Here is a 19,580-nt window from a genome sequence, read left to right as displayed (position 1 = left end):
TACATCTTCTGTGTGGGTCAATCAAAAATACAGCCAATTGCAGAATATGAACCCAGGTGAAAAATCGGTGTTTGTTAAAACTGTAAATACACTCCTTATTTCAAAGAAATATAAGAATTTATAACCTGGGCATGTTTATAACTCATGAAGTTTAATAGCTAAATCCAAGAAATCCAGATTTGGTTATTGTTATAATCGGACATCAATACTCTTTCCCCATGTGCATGTCACTTAATATTCGAGTACGTTTGTTAGGTCATTTTTAAAAAGTTAATATTAATAATGTAGTTCATTGTCAACAACTGAAAAATTAGACTTCGAGTTTCCTTTAGGAAGTATCATTCAACAAACACAAATTGTGTTCCATCAAAAAATACTAAATAAAGCCTTATTTTTTCCCTTGGGTTTTGTAAAATAATTTAATGATCGCAAAAATTAAAATCACGATACTAGTTAAGAAAAAATTAATTTTTTTTACATTTTTTGGTGTTTAATGTTTTCTATAAAGGCTTAAGTGTTTGTGCTCATTAGTGGGGTTCAAATTGACATTTTTCACATGGTTTGAGTTTGGTGAAAGGATGAAATAACAAAAACTATAAATGCTTAATGATCTGGTTTTATTTACCTGTGACATTTTTCAAAGCTGTCTTTATGTCCTCCTGGCTTACAGACAGTGAAACACAGCTCCGAAGAGACATGGTTTTCTGCCAGAGTCTTGTGGCCACCGTGTGTGCCTTCTCTGAGCAACTCATGGCAGCATTAAACCAGATGTTTGACAACAGCAAAGACAATGAGATGGACACGGGGGAAGCCAGCAGAAGGTGGCTGGACCAGATAGCAAATGCGGGTGTTCTTCTTCACTTTCAGTCACTCCTGTCGCCAAACCTGGTAAGGAATCCCAGTGCCTCCCACAGGAACATACATTGTAACATATTCCCAAATAAGAAGTGGTTATTCATTATGTGTTAGCAGTCGGTCAGCTACTTGAAAAGAATGTATTTTGCTATGAGCAAATACAGCTGGGTAAGTATATAGAAGGTATTCCTTCTTTGCTGACTTTTATTTATTCTCCGGCTTCCAAAAGCTGAGAAAGCCTCCATCTGTTACTAATTCCTGTATCCCTAAGCACGAACTCAGAAAGATCTTCAGAGGGAAGAGGGTCTTTCTGCTGTGGTTCCTTATTTCCAGGCCAGAAGAAACAGCCTGGCATGAAACCCAAACTCCCACTGAGGCTGATGTCAGGAACGTGCTTGATAGACAAGATCGGACAACCTGTCTGCCATACTGTCTGACAGTCTGTTTAAAATTTGCTATGTTCAATGATTTTATTTCCTTTCTTTGTAGGCATGTTTGTCCTGTTAAATCTAAGAATATTCCGTATTTACATATCCACTTCCCACAGTGCCTATGAAGAAAGTATCTCAAAGTATTTGATAAATAAAAGTCGTCTTTTAAGATATCCTTTCTGTGGTTCTGATGGTTGTCACGATGTTTAAAGGCAAATATGTTCACTCGTGTATGAACTTAAGGTACTCCTTAAATAGATCGTGATTTTAAACATGAGATGCTATGTCACCCATTAAATTACACATAGAACATGTGGCTACCAAGTAATGGTTGAGTTTTTAAGCAGATGTATGTGACTTTATATATCAAAATGCTTTTCTACAATGATTATGAAGATAGGGAAGTAATTGCAGTATTGCACAATCATAAAAGGTAAGGAAGTTCACCTCCATGTACTTCAGAGAAATTGTTTTTTAAGGTTTTACTTATTAGACAGAGAAATAGACAGCAAGAGAGGGAACATAAGCAGGGAGAGTGGGAGACGGAGAAGCAGGCCTCCCACTGAGCAGGGAGTCCCATGCGGGGGCTCAATGCGGGGTTTGACCCCAGGACTTTGGGATCATGAACTGAGCTGAAGGCAGACACTTAATGACTGAGCCATCCAGGCATCCTGAAACAGTTTCTTTTGAAAAGACTCATGTATCCCATGTGGGTGATCAGTTTCTTATTTGGCTGGTAATAAAACTATGAAAGGTTTAACTAATGAAACTTTTGAAATAAGGCACTTTGGGAAAAGTTTAAAAAATTTTTAAATATATTAATTAATCATTTCTTACCAAATAGAAATTACATAAGATAGGAAGACCACATAACACATGGTAGCATGAAGTGCCTGTTGAATGAGTGAATGAATGTGGCTTCATTCCTATTCTACTCCTAACTTAAAACCGCCATTGTTTTATCAATCGCTGGTACTTTTAAACTTAATTTTGTTTGAAATCCCAAGAAATGGGAGAAAATATTTGTAGTTTATATATCTGATAAGTGACTTAAAGGAATACTTAAAGGAATTCTTAAAACTTAAAACAATAGAAAGACAATTCAATTAAAAAGATTCCTGGGGCACCTGGATGGCTCAGTGGGTTAAAGCCTCTGCCTTCTGATCAGGTCGTGATCCCAGGATCCTGGGATGGAGCCCCACATTAGGTTCCCTGCTCAGCAGGGAGCCTGCTTCCCCCTCTCTATCTGCCTGCCTTTCTGCCTACTTGTGATCTCTGTCAACTAAATAAATAAAATCTTAAAAAATAAAAGACTCCTACAGAAATAATCAACAGAATAATTAAATGGTACACAGATGGGAGACATGAGAACCTCTCAATTCAGTCAAGTGCTGAAAGCAACATTATGAAAACAAAAACAAAACAGAAGCGCTTATGAAAAACGGGCAAATAGAATGGAATATTATTTGGTAATAGAAAGGAACAAAGGAATGCTTTAACAGATGGATTAATCTTGAAAACATGCTAAATGAAAGAAGTCAAATATGAATGATTCCATTTATATGCAATGTCCACAACAAGGTAATTCAGAGAGATAGGAAGTGGAGTAGCAATTGACTAGGGCTGAGGGGGTTTGGAGGGAAAGGGGAATGGGAATGACTCCCAGTGGATGTAGGGTTTCTTTTTTGGGGTGATGAAAATGTTTTAAAATGGAATGTACGGTGTCTGGGTGACTCAGTTGGTTAAGCAACTGCCTTCAGCTCAGATCACAATCCTGGAGTCCCAGGATTGAGTCCCACATCAGGCTCCTTGCTCAGTGGGGATTCTGCTTCTATCCCTGACTCTCTCTGCTCTCATGCTCTCTCTCTCATATTCTCTATCTTAAATAAATAAATAAATAAATAAAATATTTATTTATTTATTTAAAGATTTTTATTTATTTATTTGACAGAGAGAGATCACAAGTAGGCAGAGAGGCAGGCAGAGAGAGAAAGGAGGAAGCAGGCTCCCTGCCAAGCAGAGAGCCCAATGTGGGACTTGATCCCAGGACCCTGAGATCATGACCTGAGCCGAAGGCAGAGGCTTAACCCACTGAGCCACCCAGGTGCCCCTAAAATCTTTTAAAAAAATTAAAAAATAAAATGGAATGTTATGATGATTGCACAAACTTGTGAATATACACCCCTAGCCATAAGATTGTACACTTTGGGTAAATTGCTTGGTATGTGAATGATATCTCAATAAAGCTGTTAAGAAATTTAAAAAAGAATGGGCAAACATATTCAGATATCCTTGGAAATGTAGCTGTATGCCCTAAGATTGTTCAGCTGTGTATTTTAGGATCTAAAAGCTTACAGATAATAAAGTTTACAGACTTATCAATAAACATATAAAATATGGAAAAAAAGCACACAAAGGATTTATTTCTCCAAAGAAAATATAAAATGGCCAAAAAGCACATGAAAAGGTGACCAACATCGTTAGTCCTTGGGGAAATGCAACTTAAGCCATCAAAAGAAATGAAATCTTGCCATTTGCGACGACGTGGATGGAACTAGAGGGTATCATGCTTAGCGAAATAAGTCAATCAGAGAAAGACAACTATCATATGATCTCCCTGATATGAGGAAGTGGAGATGCAACATGGGGGATTAAGGGGGTAGGAGAAGAATAAATGAAACAAGATGGGATTGGGAGGGAGACAAACCATAAGTGACTCTTAATCTCACAAAACAAACAGGGTTGCTAGGGGGAGGGGGTTTGGGAGAAGGGGGGTGGGTTTATGGACATTGGGGAGGGTATGTGCTATGGTGAGTGCTGTGAAGTGTGTAAACCTGGCGATTCACAGACCTGTACCCCTGGGGATAAAAATATATGTTTATAAAAAAAAAAAAAAGCTTCAGTGAGATATTATGACACTTGTGAGGGGGATAGCTGTCATTCAAAAGACAATCACAAGTGTTGGTAAGGAGAAATTGTAACCCTTTTGTACATTGCAGGTGGGAATGTAAAATAGGGCAGCCATTTTTTAAAATTTCATATATATATTTTTTAATTTGAATACGGTTGGCACACAATGTGACGTTAGTTTCAGATATACAACATAGTGATTCAACTTTTCTATATGTTATGCTACGCTCACAAGTGTAGCTACCATCTGTCACCACACAACACCATTACAGTATCATTAATTATATTCCCTATGCTGTGCTTTTTATTTATTTATTTTTCTTTTTGCTGTACCTTTTATTCCCATGACTTACTCATTCCACAGCTGGAAGCCTGCATCTCCCACTCCTGTTTATCCATTTCGCCCATCCTTCCCTGTGGCAACTCTCAGTTCGTTGTGGTATTTATAGATCTGATTCTGTCTTTTGTTTGTTTAATCATTTGTTTTGTTCTTTAGATTCCACATCTGAGTGAAATCATATGGTATTTGTCTTTCTCATTCTGACTTATTTCACCTAGCATTATACCCTCTAGATCCATCCGTGTTGTCACAAATGGCGAGATCTCATCTTTTTTATGGCTGAGTAATATTCGTGTGTGTATGAGTGAAGTAAGCCAGTTGCAAAATACCACATATTATCTGAGTCCATTATTATGTTATGTGTGAAACAGGCAATTTTCAGAGATTAAAAGTAGACTAATGGTTGCCTGGCGCTAAGGAGTAGGGAAAAGGATGTGGGGAGTAAATGCTAATGGTATGGAGTTCCTTTGTAGGGTGGTACAAATGTTATAAAATTAGATTATGGTGATAGTTGCACAACTCTGTGAATATACTAAAAACCGCTATGCTATGCACTGTAAATGGCGAATCTTATAATACGTGAATTAGATCTCAAGAAACTGTTTTTTTCTTAGTCTTTTGAGACCCATAACTTCATTTAAAGAGTTGATAAAAAATCCAAAGTTTGCTTTAAAAAAGAAAGTCAAAGAAACCTGTATTTTTCTTTTGCCTCTGTAACAAGTGTATAAAAGCCTCCTACGAATGTGGAAGGTTCTCTGGGAGCTGCAGGCGCCAGCAATGTGTATGTCCCTGAACTCTGAGCATAGTCTGTTACCACTTGGGTATCACTTTAGCCACATCTGCTGAAGCATCATGGCTTGCACTATAGCAATCAGCAGCCAACCTGTTTGGGTCATTTCTTCCTTGTGTGTATTCTTCTTAATTGGGAAAATGCTGATTCTTCAGTCCTGTCCTTCTGATTCTAGATTCATGGCATACTCTTTCTACTTCAAAGGACTTTAAAAGATAAGTTCACTAAACATTTATCTAGCACTTACTGTATACCATACATCACAATAGTACCAAACCAAGGGACAAAGGTGATGATTCTCTTAACTTTTTGGTCTCCATGCTATAGATCTTTGGGATCTGGAGTTGCCTTGTGGATCCTTTTTCATACAATGGTCATTCTTTACTATCTCCTTCACCTTCTGTTCATGCTGCCTGAAAAATATGGCTATAAGCTTACAGCAACTTTTAAAAAATGCATATAAAGTGGTGTACCTAGACACCTCTGTTGGTTAAGCATCCAAGTCTTGATCTCAGTTCAGGTCTTATCTTAGAGTCATGAGTCCAAGCCCTGTGCTGGACTCCACACTGGGGTTAGAGCCTACTTAAAAAAAAAAAAAAAAAAAAAAAAAAAGTGTATAAATCATGTTAAAAATCATTATTTAAAAGGATCATTGATATTCTTAAGAAAACAAATGTTTAAATGTTTAAAAGATAAGCTGTACATGATAAAGCTAATTATTCTTTCATCATGCACATAACTGCTAATAGGAAGGCCAGAATATAGTACTACAAAAATGATATTGTTGAGACATACACTGAACTTGTTACCACATCTGGCCCTTACTTGCCTCAGCTGTAAATAATATGCCATTAGAATGAAAGCAGTGATTAAAACAAACCAAACTGCATAGTCACAGGATTTTAGATTAAGGCCCTATAAAGGCAAGTAAGATAAAAACGATTCTTGTCCCCAAGACTTTTGGAAGATAAATCATTGCATACATGCAAATTACTTTTATTATTGTAAAACAGGATGGCAACTGTGTACTGTAGCTTTTCAATAAAATGATATTCTTGCCTTTTAGCTCTTACATTTTTAAGATTATAGAAGTTTAGAGGCAGATAGATGTTTATTGTGTACACACGAGTAAATGTTAAAAATCAGTATGGTTTGAATCTAGCTACAAAATAGACTAAAAAGTTGTATAGAACCATTTAGATAATCTAGAAAAGGAAGAATCTAAAACTATAAAAGAGACTTGTAACTTTGAGGGATTTATTGATTTCATTTTAGGCAGTAAATTCTTAGATAAGTGTTGGTAATTTGGTTTGCATGTAAACAAAACACAAGTGAAGCTACTTAAGTTTTGGTGATGTGATGTGATGTTATGTTCTATCCTATACAATTCTTCCATATCATGTATTATTTCCTTTTCCTTCAGACAGATGAACAAGCCATGCTAGAAGATACACTGGTTGCACTATTTGATTTGGAAAAAGTTTCTTTTTACTTTAAACCATCAGAAGAGGAACCACTGGTTGCAAGTAAGTAGTTAAATGGTTCACAGGTGTTTCATGGAATATTTTTGGCATTAAAGAACAACATATGGCATAACTTTGATATTAATATATTTGATATATTATTAAAATTATTTTAAACAGAATATTATATTTTGGGTAAAATAATAATCGCCAACTAGGGGAGTGATAGAAAATATATATAATTTAAATCTATAGGTAATAGTAAACTCTGTCTTTATCTATTAGTTTGGCCTCCAAAAGTTTTCTTGAGTGTGTGCATCAAAATTTTGTGCTAGTCAAGATTTTTTTCCTAAAATAAAATATATAAATGACAAAGTTTACCATTTAACCAATTTTCAGTGTACAATTTAGTGGCGTTAAGTACCTTCACAATGTTGTACAACCTTTTCCACCACCAATCTCCAAAACTTTTTCATCCTTGAACAGAAACCCCATACTCATTACAGAATAACTTCCCATTCTTCCTCTACCAGTCCATGGTAACCTCTGTTCTGCCTTCTGTCTCTATGCAGGTGCCTAGAGTACTTCACATAAGAGGGATCATAGAATATTTGTCCTTTGTGCTGCTTTTTTCATGTCAATTTTTTAAAACAAAAGGACTGCCCTAATATTTCTGGCTCTATTAGTGGATAAACTCAATGGCTTCCAAGACTTTTATACAAATATATAACAATTATATAGCAAAGCTGACTGAATTGAGTTTCCTTCCTTATTCCAGCTGATCCTATAGAGAATGTATTAGCAGGCAATGAATACAAGTAGTTAGGGCCAAGGAGAAAGAGAAGAAATAAAAGTTATGTTCACATTGTATAAATTTAGATCTAAACCAGCCAAGAAAGACATTATTATTTGATTTGGTCATAATGGATAAAATTAATAATTCAGAAGGTGTAAACATATATTCTACATTTTTCCTAGTTTAGCAATGAAAATTATCAATCATTACATCTGAGTGTCAAATTTTAACATGTATAAATACAATTATATTAACTGTCTTGATTTGTTTATTCATCGTGTATGGTTTCCAGGATGGCAAAACCATTCCCGTCTTGTTTGCTATCATATCTCCAGCACCCAAAGAGAGTGCCTGGAATGAAAAAGGCAATTTTTTTTCAAGGAAGTTAATGAACAAATATTAATTAAGTACATACAATCAGTAGGCAAAATGGTTTTACAGTTATAAAAATGGAAGGAAAAACAGGTGTAAGGAACAAAGGAGAGAATTTCAACAGAACAGAGTTGTAACTAATGTTGCAAAGAAGTTACTTGATGAGTGGAATTGAAGGATTGAAAAGTATCCCTTCAATTTTGCTGTTTGCCATCATTAAGTCTCACAAATGGAATATTTTAGAAGCATACATTCAGAGAAATAACAATACATAGGCTTTAATCTCTATATCTTCGCTGCAAGTTATCATCATGTATCTACCATTTCAACATTATCATGAATAGGTTTAAAATGTATCTATCAATGCAAAAAATCTTTAGCAGTTTGTTGTTTTTCTGTTTCTTGTTTCTTCGTAGGGGTGAGGGTCTGTATTACATAAGGTAGAAGATGTGAGTTTCTTCAGGGCTGGGAAAGGTTCTTCTTTATTCTCATATTTCTAATATGAAGAATGGTAAATAGGGACCCAATAAACATTTGTTTAAATCATTAATCATTTAATCTGATTTAAGATCAATAAGCATTGATTCATTCATCAAAAATTTCTTAAGTGCCTACTTATGGCCAACCGCTAATCTAGGTGTTAGATAAGTAGAGCACTAAGCAAACATATCCCTTTTGGAGCTGGTATTCAAGTGGGGGGAGATAAATAATAAGCAACATAAGTAAGTTAATCTGATCATAAGCTAGAAGACAATAATATGAATGTATAAGAGGAAATAGAAGAGAACAAAGGATAACAATGCAGGGGCAAGTGGGAGTTTGCAAATATTTAACAAGCTAGGAAAGCCTTACCAAAAAGAATACCCAACTTTTATATCAACATGGACGGGACTGGAAGAGATTATGCTGAGTGAAATAAGTCAAGCAGGGAGAGTCAATTATCATATGGTTTCACTTATTTGTGGAGCATAACAAATAACATGGAGGACATGGGGAGATGGAGAGGAGAAGTGAGTTGGGGGAAATCAGAGGGGGAGATGAACCATAAGAGACTATGGACTCTGAAAAACAATCTGAGGGTTTTGAAGGGGTGGGGGGGGGAGGATGGGGGAGCCTGGTGGTGGGTGTTATGGAGGGCATGTATTGCATGGAGCACTGGGTGTGGTGCATAAACAATGAATTCTGTTACACTGAAAAGAAATTGAATAAAAAAAAAAAAGAAGAACAAAGACCTGAAGGCGTGGAGGAGTGTTTGGAAGAGGGGTGTTCCAAACTGTGAGGTGGAAACAGGTGTGGTATGCTCTCAGGATAGCACGGTGTCCTGTGTGACTGGGGAGTCATGGGTGAGGAGAAAGAGTAAGGGATGAAAACAGAGAGGAGGCCAGATCATTGAAAGAACTTCACCTTTATAACTAAGCCACAGAGCAGAGGAATGACCTGATATGGTATACATACTGAAGACTGCCTCTGACTGCTGTGTTGACTAGAGCATTATTGGGGTCAAGGACAGAAGCAGAGCAACCAGTTAGGAAGCTACTTCAGTGACTGGGGTTGAAAGATGACAGTGACTTGACCTTGGGGGTAGCTGTGGGGATGGTAAAAATTCATTCTGTATGTATTAAATTTTGAAGGTAGAGAGAACAGAATTTTCTTAGAGTTTCATCTTCACGGACAAATTAGAGAGAATGAGAACATGAATTACAATGTTAAGGATTCAGGTTATATTCAAGGGAGAACTTGGTAAAGGGGACTAATTGATAAGGATAATATTATTTAAACAGGTTGTATGGGTCTTCTGTGGACATGTATAAAACAGAACATATTTTTATTTACTTTAATAATGTAGGCATAATTTTCCCAAAGGCAGAGAAACTCTATTTTCACAATATAACTTGTCTTTTCTTTTAAATGTTGTTTGAGGAGTCATGAGCTCACAGGAATACGTTTTCCATTGTCCAAATATGACATTACTGATGAATGGTCTGTTGAACAAGCAGGCAAGGGATCCATGTTATAAGCTCAAGAAAATAATTTACGTATTGCATAGCTACCATGAGATCTTTAACTTCAGTACATTGAAAAATACAATAAACATTACAGATAAAATAATTAAAACCATGTAATTAATATCAGTATGTAAATGCACATGTATCTGTGACTAACATAAAAATTCTTATATATTTTTAAGTATTTCCACAAAGGATAACCTGAAAACAGGATAATCTGAAAACAGATTCCCTAGTGAAAGGTCACTTCCAGTGCTACACTATTAGATATTCCAAGCAAGTTACTAATAGTGATGACAGCAGTATAGTTATCCTTTTAAGTTGATTCAGGAAAGAAGAGAATTTTTCAATACCCAAGTGTCATCACATTCTATTTAAGTGGTGAAAGGAAACTAGAGCTTTATTATTAATTGCATGTGATTTGATCTTTCTGTAAGCTTAGAAGCAAAGAAGTCAGATCCGACAAATTAATTCATATCACTGTAGTGAAGATTCCTTTGGCTGTGTGTCTTAGAGGGAAGGACCGCAGGGGGAGGCATGAAAATATAAAGAGAACACTGATTTTGAAGATAAGAAACTTGAGTTCCAACCCTGTGCTCTTCTCATCCACAAACATGAGAGTACAAGCTTTCCCAGACCCATGGGGCTTAAATAAGATAATGTATTCAAAAGTCTCCGGCATTGTGTGAGGTTTGTGGTAGTATTCAGTAAATACTTGAATCAATCCTCCTTACTTTATTACTCTGTGTTGTTTTTCAAAAGCTGTATTTAGCATTTCTCATAGTCATATTTTTGCATTAAAAAATAATGAGATTCTGAAGAAATGTGGCATGCCAAGCAGGTAGAACTCAGTAGTCTGGATTTAAGACATTTTATTTTCTGTGAAGAAATAATTACTAAGTACATACACCACACCAAACTAAGTTCTGAAGTTATAGCAGTGACTAAGTAAACACACTGCTTTTGCAACTTAGAAAGTAGTGGAGACACAAAGTGGGCAATGTAACCCATTACCGTCTAGGGAAAGTAAGTGATCTTTCCTATGCCATATTATGTGCTTAGTGAAGGCGGAGTAAGTGAGCTAAATGATTAGGTTGTATAAAACTAAATATATTTTATGGACAGTCTTCACGTTTTTGGAGAATAATATGATAGCAGATCTCCCCCCCCTTATGGTGATACAGGCAATTTTACTGTAATAACTAAGGGAATTAATATTTTTTGAGCTTCCACTCTTTTCTTATGGGCTAGGCATTGTGCCTGAAACTGCGGATGTCATGGTGAATAGGACAGGTACATCCCTATCTTCAGGAAGCTCACAACCTATTTGGGAGAAAACAAATGAGGAATCAACGACAAAGGTGATTAGGATCATGCTAACTAAATCCTATGCAGGAAATAAGCAATGCATAATGAATAAGGGTAAGGTGGTCCACAAGGAAGGGCTCTCAGCAGGAGTAGCTTTTATGCTGAAATCCAAAGGGCCAGCAAGACCCAACCCTGCGGAGAGTCAAGGAAGAACAATTTAGGTAAAGGGAACTGACTACTTCTTAGAGACTTACCTTCAAACTCATGGGCCCACTCAGTGATGGAGGGCCATGCTTACAGGGATGGGATGTTGAAACTCCTCTCCAGAATGAATCTCTCTGTAAGGTGGAACCAGAGAACTTTTCCTCATGCGATAATGTTTTTGAAGCCTTTAATCATTACACAGTCCTAATAATCGAGTTTGTTTTTCATAGCATATGAATTTCCACAAATAAAAGGCAACAATTTTCAGCTCCAGGTTATTGTGCGTTTTTATAAGTATGCCAATTACTTTGAGAGAAAGTCTTCATTCTTTCACTCTTAGATTTAACTTCATTTTAAATTTAATATGCTTGATAATATTGGGTCATTTTCAGTTCCTTAGGTCCTAGTAGAGCATCTTTGTATGTTCTTTGTTAGTCCTACAATGCGGAACTCCAACTGCTGCATTATTATTTTCCTTTCAAAAACATTATCCATTTGATAACAGAGATTGGCCACTTTGGTGTCAAAAAGTAAAGGAATGGAATTTTAAAAATTGAAATAAAAATGAAAGATATTGCATGAAAAAGGGAACTAGAAGATACAAATACGTAGTTATGTACGAGGATTTTCTTCAGTGTCCATATCCTTTATCTTTATTATAGAGCCAGGGGAAAATGGGATTTTCCCAATCATTAAAATCCAGTTAATTTCCAACTCTTCAACTGAGAAATGTGTTCTCTTTCCTAAACCCAAATCCTTCATACCTCCCTGACTTGTAGATGTTAATACAATACCTCTGCTATTGATAGAACTAATTAGCTACATTTAATAAGAAACCTGGAATCTCTGCTCATTAATGGTATTTAAACTTGAACTCTGCTTTTACAAATAATTTAAGAAGCAGGTTAGAACTAATAAATATTGAGTCAAGAACATGTATTAAATGTCTACTATATTTTTGCCTTAATTTTTAACTGGTTAATATAACTAGTCTAGCTTTTTAGGAAGATTTTGCTAAATCTTTTTTTAGTGAACTGGAAATTTTTCTAAATCTTTTTTTCGTGAACTGGAAATTATTTGTCATGGATAAATGACATAAAATGAAAAGGATTTGTGATAGCACTGTGAAATACTCCTACAGCATTGTAGCTTCTCGGGTTGGTTGCTTCTTGGGTTTTTTTTTTTTTTTAATTTTTTGTTTTTGGGTGATTAAATTTAGGATCTTTGTGAAAACAAGGAATTTCAACAGATAATTTCTAATGACTGCAGGACATCAACAGAGGTAATACACTTTTGATCTGGTGCTCAGAGAATGGAACTTGGAAAACCCATGCTAATTTTGGTAATGGTTGCTGTGTACCCAATTTCTTGTACACTACTTAGGAATCGTACCCTAAGGACTCATTTTGACAAAAATATGAATGAGGCAGATGCCCTGGGAGATTCTGATTCCAAACCATGTGTAACTAAACTTCTCATTTAGTTAAGTGAGACATCTGGAATGTCAAAGTATAACAAAGTTTCCTATTGTAGAATTTTATATACAGTACAGTAATAAATCTGTTGCTTTAGCTAATAGGAATCTGATTTAACACTTTTCCACTGAACAGAAAGTTTGCCTAACCTGAACGTGACAAACATGGGTACTTTTAATGTATTAGTTTCTAGTGATTTTCAAGATTTTTTAAAAAGTTAGCAAATGTACTTTATAACATATCCTGATTTTTGGAAGTAATATAACATTAAATGTCATTTTAGATATTCCTCTTACGTATCAAGTAGAGGGAAGCCGGCAGGCTCTGAAGGTTTACTTCTACATTGATAGTTACCATTTTGAACAACTGCCTCAACGTTTGAAAAATGGAGGAGGGTTTAAAATTCATCCCGTTCTTTTTGCACAAGGTAACCTGTTTTCTTTTTTTACACGTGTACTTAAATTATTTTATCTCTTGACTTTTTAAAAATACATGTAATTGTTATCATCGTGGGGATTTTTTTTCCATTAATTCAAAAATTCCTTCATAGTATCTAGGTAATATATTTACTTCTAGGAATGTTTATTAAGAAAACAATAAGATAAGGTTTAAATTTATTAAGTAGGACTGTAACTGTATTTATAATGGGGAAACATGAACTGAGTGGTTGAAATAGTAAAGATAAATTAATTTGGCTTAAATAAATTATGGGACAGTCATTAAAATTATGTGGTTAAAGATATTTTACTAGATAGAAAAAATTTGACAATATACACATGCAGGTTACAAAAAAGAATTTCTGTTATAAATAATGCAATCCATTATCTTAAATATACTTAACATACACAAAATGTTTTCAGGATCACTGGGTGATTAAATTGATTTTTTTTTATTGTTTGAGTTTTCCTGTATTATGCCATTTTTGGTTAGTAAAAATAGATTCCTTTTGTAAATAAAAAAATTTTGTTTTGGCAAATGCACAATGAATTTTAATGCAATAGAAGAAATTGAGTTTAACATGGGTAGGAAGATTCTTGTGGTGAACTGGTATCCAAGGGAAGGTCCTGGATCTTTTTTATTTCTGGGGTCACAAAAGCAGACTCAAGCTGATCGAAAGTCTGGATTATTCTAGTGTAGTTTCTTCTGGTCCATGATTTCTTTCTTTATTTCTTTTTTTTTAACTCATGCTGTGGTCACAAGATTATATCAATTTCTCTGAGCAATTCCACGGAGCATTTCATATTTTCTTCTGTGGAGTTTTCAAGAACTGCATTGGTTTTGCTGTGGAATTTTTATATTCTAATAAAAAAATGAGAAGAGTAGAGGAATAAAATCAACCTCTGTAACTGAAGAACAGACAAGCTTATGAAATCAAAATCCACTGCCAAGTGAAAATGCTTATACCATATGCATATTATTATAATTCTAAAAGATAAATTTCCCTTCCTTCGATTGCCATGGTTTAAAAACAATGACTACCTCAGATATTTGTAAGAATACATTTTGGAAGAAGAAAATGTCAGGTGCAGAGATCTTAGGAGTTATTAGAAGTTATTTTCATTTTTCTTTGCAGGACTCTGGTAGGGTCCATATAGGTAAAACAAGATTCTGTAAAGGAATGAAAAAAAAAAAGGAAACAGCAAAAATAGACCTTTGGAGCTATGTTAGGAGAACAGTTTAGCCTAAAATATGTTAAAAGCCATTACACAGAGAGATAGTTTTAGAAGACCGAAAAGGTTGCTGGTCTGGAATATTAACTTTTATAGGGTTTAACCAGAGTTTACGGTTATTAAAGTTTCTTCACTTCCTTTCCTTTATTTCCCTTTTAAAAAATTCTGTCTTTGAAATCATGACTGAGATGACAGATGGCATTCTGCATCTTTTCAAAAAAAATTATTACATTTGTGACACATCAGCCATAAATAGCTAAATATTCATACCCAGCAGCAAATGTTCATAGGAAAAGGAAGAGTATTTTCCAAATAACCTCTATGTTATAATTGTGGCTAAAGCTAATTAAAAAAATCCCTAACTGTATATTATTTTAATGAATACAATATCAGTTTATCAAATGTAAAGAAAAACTGTAGATAACATTAGGTTTTAATAGTCACACAGCAATAAAATGTGAAAAAGCCACAACAGAAAGATTTCTGCAGTTGAGGTCACAAAGAGGGAAAGATGACTGGGAAACAGCTTGTCTCATTAGCACTGTGGCAGTGATAAGGCTGCTTCCATAGAGGGGTTGCGCAAGTTCCTCTGCACTCACCCAGACTCCCAGGAGGATTCATTATTACTCACTCTTACTACTCTTCAGATTGAGAGAAGCCCAGAAAAGTGAGCCTTAGCTGGAGTAGAGATTACCATCTGGTAACTGAACATGGTGGTAAATGAAGAGACTCCAAATGGTGTCTATTCTGGAGATGAACATTTACTCAAAGGGTTTCCATTTTAGGCGTACATATGTACATGCATCTTTGCTGGCAAATTAAAAAAAATAGAAAATGAGATGAATTTGAAAGTCCCCTGGGAAAATTATTTATGTCAGCCCTTATAAAGTTGTTGGACCACATACTTAGAACAGGAAGCAAATACACTGCTTTCTTCCCATTTTTCTTGCTAGAATGGACCCGTCCACATAGGAGGGTGTGGGAATTTGGGGGGTGTGGAGGGTTGCCCGCAGAGATGGCGCCAGCAGTGAGATCAGGAATCCCAGTGCCGGCGGCCAGTAGGTTATGCTTTAGGAAACATGTGTCTCTGAAGGCCAAACCTACAGGAGAGCAGGAATCTAGGCAAACGGAACAGGTACAGATTGATGAGGTAAAAATCACAGAAGCAGGCAGACAGGAAAGTCAGCACAGATCATGACCAAAATGCTAGAACGTGAAAATCAGATGAAAGCAGTCTCTGCCAGTGCTTGCTACAGGTCGGGGAATTAACCTCATTGGGATCCCAAGCCCTTGGTGAGATAAAGCAGGTCAGTATAAACTGTGAAAATGGGAGTAAGGAGGATAGATACTCTGGGCCTCCTCCTCCACCCACTCCCCATGGACTCATTTTCAGGCTGTCTCAGTGGTTCTCAATACTGGCTGCACATTAATCTTCCTGGGGGAGGTCTTCGAAAATACCCATACTTGGTCCCAAACCAAACTGATTAGGTCAGAATCTCTAGGACATAAGACAAAGAAACCAGTATATTTTAGAAGTTTTGCAGGTGACGCTAACATCCACCAGGAGTGAGAAAGCACAGGTCAGTGTGGATTAGGAAACACTGTGCAATTATCCAGTTAATCTTTGCTTAATTAGATTAATCCATTGCACAAAAACTTGACACTTGTAGATTTAGAGCAACCAGGGCAAGGGGGCTGGGTGTTTTCACTTTGACCTCATTAGGTCATTAGGATGCTGGCTGCCCCTAGGAGATGTGATTTGGGTGGGAAAGTTTTCTTCAGCAAAGACTGAAGATGCCCGAAAGCACTGACAGCTGAGAGATATCTTCTGGGAATCCTAACAGCTGGACAATAAGCCCTCCTTTCTGGAAGGAGATCCAAACTGGCGACATGCCATGGTCCACACCTTGTAACTTTAGATCCATTCAAGTCAAGACTAAAAGCATCTCCTTCATGACTCCGATGGCTCCCTTCCTGGGGAGATCATCTAGAAGAAGCACGGTAAGGGGGCAAGTCGTAGCCCGTGCTGCCACACATCTTCTCTCTTCTCTATTTGTTGTAAATCAGCCTTGCTCTCAGCCTGAACCTTCCAGTCTCAGTGGCATGACTAAAACCTGCGTCCCCAAGGAGCCTGATCCCCCTGTTTATTCTGCCCTTCTCAAGACAGGGTTGCTGCTTTGTCCATTTACCATCAAATCTGGAAGAGGAAGTACCAAGAGGAACCTGAGTGGATTCACTGCATGTCAAACCTGTTCATTCCTGCCCTCATTATGTAACAATAGTCCTACTTCCTTATGAAGACCGGGGTCCACTAGCCTTGCCAAGACGGTGATTACCCTCCCTAAGTGCCTTGGCACAGGGGCCTCCAGTGCCCCCATGGCAACGATAACTTACGTTCAGAGGGACCCCTGCCTCGTCTCCTAGGGAAAGTGTACCTCTTTGGTGATCAGTACCTTTTAAACCCATAGAGCCAGAATTTCAGGGATGGAAAGCATACATCCCCAAGTGAGGCATTGGCACTGATATTTTTTAGGTTCTTAGAGCTGCCATAACGAACTACCACAAACTGGGTGGCTTAAAACAACAGAAATGTATCCTATCATCGTTCTGGAGGCTAAAAATCTGAAATCAAGATGCCCAAAGGCCGTGTGCTCCCTTGGAAGGCTCTAAGGAGGAATCCTTCCTTACCTTCTAGCTGCTGGTGCTTTCCTGCAGTCCTTGGCATTCCTTGGCTTGTGACAACGTAATTATAGTCTCTGCTTTATCTTCACATGACCTTCCTCTCTCTGTGTGTCTGTCTCTGTATCTCTGTCCAGATTTCGCTCTTCTTAGGAGAACAGAAGTCCTTGGATTTGGGCCCACCCTACTCCAGTTTGACCTCATTTTAAGTTGATGTCTCTGCAAAGACCCTTTATAAAACCCAAGTCACATTTGCACCCACCCGAGGTTAGGTCATTTGTTAGATCATTTTGGAGGACACAAGTGGGTCCTCAACAGAGGTTAAGCGGGGACCTTTCTGGCTTCCACCCTTGGTTCCTGGACCCACGTATTCTACCCATTAGGGATGTGGCATTATTAAAGGTCTTTGATTTTAGTTGTACTGTTTCCTCAAATATGGCATCCCTTCTTTGTCAAGTATTGTTAAGCACCTATTCCCTGGGTCTCTTATGGTGGTTTTCCCTACACTAACTAGGACATGCAATGCTGGTCCTTTGTCCATAAACACACTTTTGTGTATATTTGTTTTTCAGCACTTATGAAAAAAGCTGGCACCACAAATGATAAATCCTAACTCTTGTCTTTTTATAAGCTGTCTTTCTATTTTCAGAGTATAATTAAAATTGACCAGAAACTTGAGCATTTTCTCTTCTATTATTTTTTTTTAATTTTTTAAAAATCCCAGTATAGGGCATTTTCTCTTTTAAACAGAAGGGAACATTTTGTGATAAACATTGCCATTTTCTAAGGTTCCTTCATTTGAGAATTTATTTTTCATTTTGAGTTTTTGCAAAACTCTAGGTTCTTTAAAAGATGAAGCCCTTGGTTTTCCCATGGGGTTTTATACAGTATTTGAAATTGAAGCATTAAATAGCTTTTTAAAAAAGAAGGAACAGTTCCCAGAATTGAGATTTCCTAAATGTTAGCGTCAGCCTATGAACACATGAACCCACCCCTCTTCAAAAGGCAGAACAACCTTTCCCATATACTGGTCACGTTGGGATTGATAAAGCTTGTTTTCGTCACAGAAATTATGACCACTTCTGAATTCTGACCAGTCGTGACCAGTGCAGACGTTTTGTTTTATTTAACCATTTAAGTGTCGCCATGCTATCAGTAAAGAGTGTTAGTTGATTGAAACTCCTCTTAAAATTATTCTGTAGATAATTCTATATTTTTTCTGATCAATCCCTTTCTTGGAAAAACCTTGAAATGGTATTTTGATTAAGAGGAAATGCAACTCATTTTCAGTCTTAGAATAATTTAACCTTTACTTTCCTCTAATAGTCATTGTTTTGTTTTGTTTTTTTTCACTGACTACCTACATTTGTTGAGGTGATTTATTCCCTCAAATTCAAAAGTGGTAGAAGGAAAACAAGCAAAGAAATTCATTGTATTTTCAATATTGCTTTTAATTAAATGCTATTAAATATTTATATGCAACCAATAATGTCAATACTACTTTTATCTGAATAAAGATATTATCTGGATGATAATATCTATCATTTGGATGATATTATATGGATGAGAAATAAGGAAACTAGACAAGAAAATGCTGAGAGCCAAACTTGGAAATTTGGACGTTATTATATATTTTAACACTATTATCTGGATGAGAGAATATTATCTGGATGAGAATAAGGAAACTAGACAAGAAAATGCTGAGAGCCAAACTTGGAAATTTGGATGTTATTATATATTTTAACACTATTATCTATTATCTGGATGAGATAATATTATCCAGATGAGAAATAAGGAAACTAGACAAGAAAATGCTGAGAACCAAACTTGGAAATTTGGACATTATATATTTTAACCTACTTTCACTCAGTGTAGAAATTGAATTTGGTGAAATATTTTCCCACTTTCTAAGATCAGGAATGTTGTTCTCTTTCCTCTTCTTTGCCACACAGTTTACTTTTAAATGTAGAACTCATCTTTCATGTTTTTGTTCATTTCCTCACAACCCAACACATGCACCATACATTTTGCTGATTGTTAGACATTTTCCCCATTTAAAAAAATTTCTATGTAATTTGTATTTTAATTGTTGTTAATTTGGAAATATTGTCAAGGAATGTCATAAAAATGTCAGTTTGTTTTTGTATGGCAACAAGCTTTTAGAGCAGGACTGGATATTCTGGCCAAAACTAGGTCAACAAGATTTTTATAAAAATTAGACCCCAGGTGTTTTCCTGTCTGTCCCCACCCCAATCCCCACCCCACCCTCACCCCGGATTTC

General features: G+C 36.3%; 1 protein-coding gene across 1 annotated transcript in view; it reads left to right on the top strand.

Moving 5' to 3' along the window:
* The window catches only part of PREX2 (phosphatidylinositol-3,4,5-trisphosphate dependent Rac exchange factor 2), a gene marked incomplete at its 5' end in the record, with an annotated part of 190,631 nt that overhangs the window by 95,566 nt on the left and 75,485 nt on the right, over positions 1–19,580 (top strand). Inside the window, 3 exons of the mRNA XM_032848425.1 lie at positions 671–888; positions 6,750–6,852; positions 13,234–13,377. Coding sequence (XP_032704316.1) covers positions 671–888; positions 6,750–6,852; positions 13,234–13,377 — 465 coding nt within the window. The remainder of the gene's footprint in view (positions 1–670; positions 889–6,749; positions 6,853–13,233; positions 13,378–19,580) is intronic.

Source organism: Lontra canadensis, unplaced genomic scaffold, assembly GCF_010015895.1.
Source record: "Lontra canadensis isolate GAN:19392208 unplaced genomic scaffold, GSC_riverotter_1.0 scaffold203, whole genome shotgun sequence".
In the NCBI taxonomy this organism is placed as follows: Eukaryota; Metazoa; Chordata; class Mammalia; order Carnivora; family Mustelidae; genus Lontra; species Lontra canadensis.
Note: the sequence above shows the minus strand (reverse complement) of the source record. Positions and strands in the feature narration are given on the sequence as shown.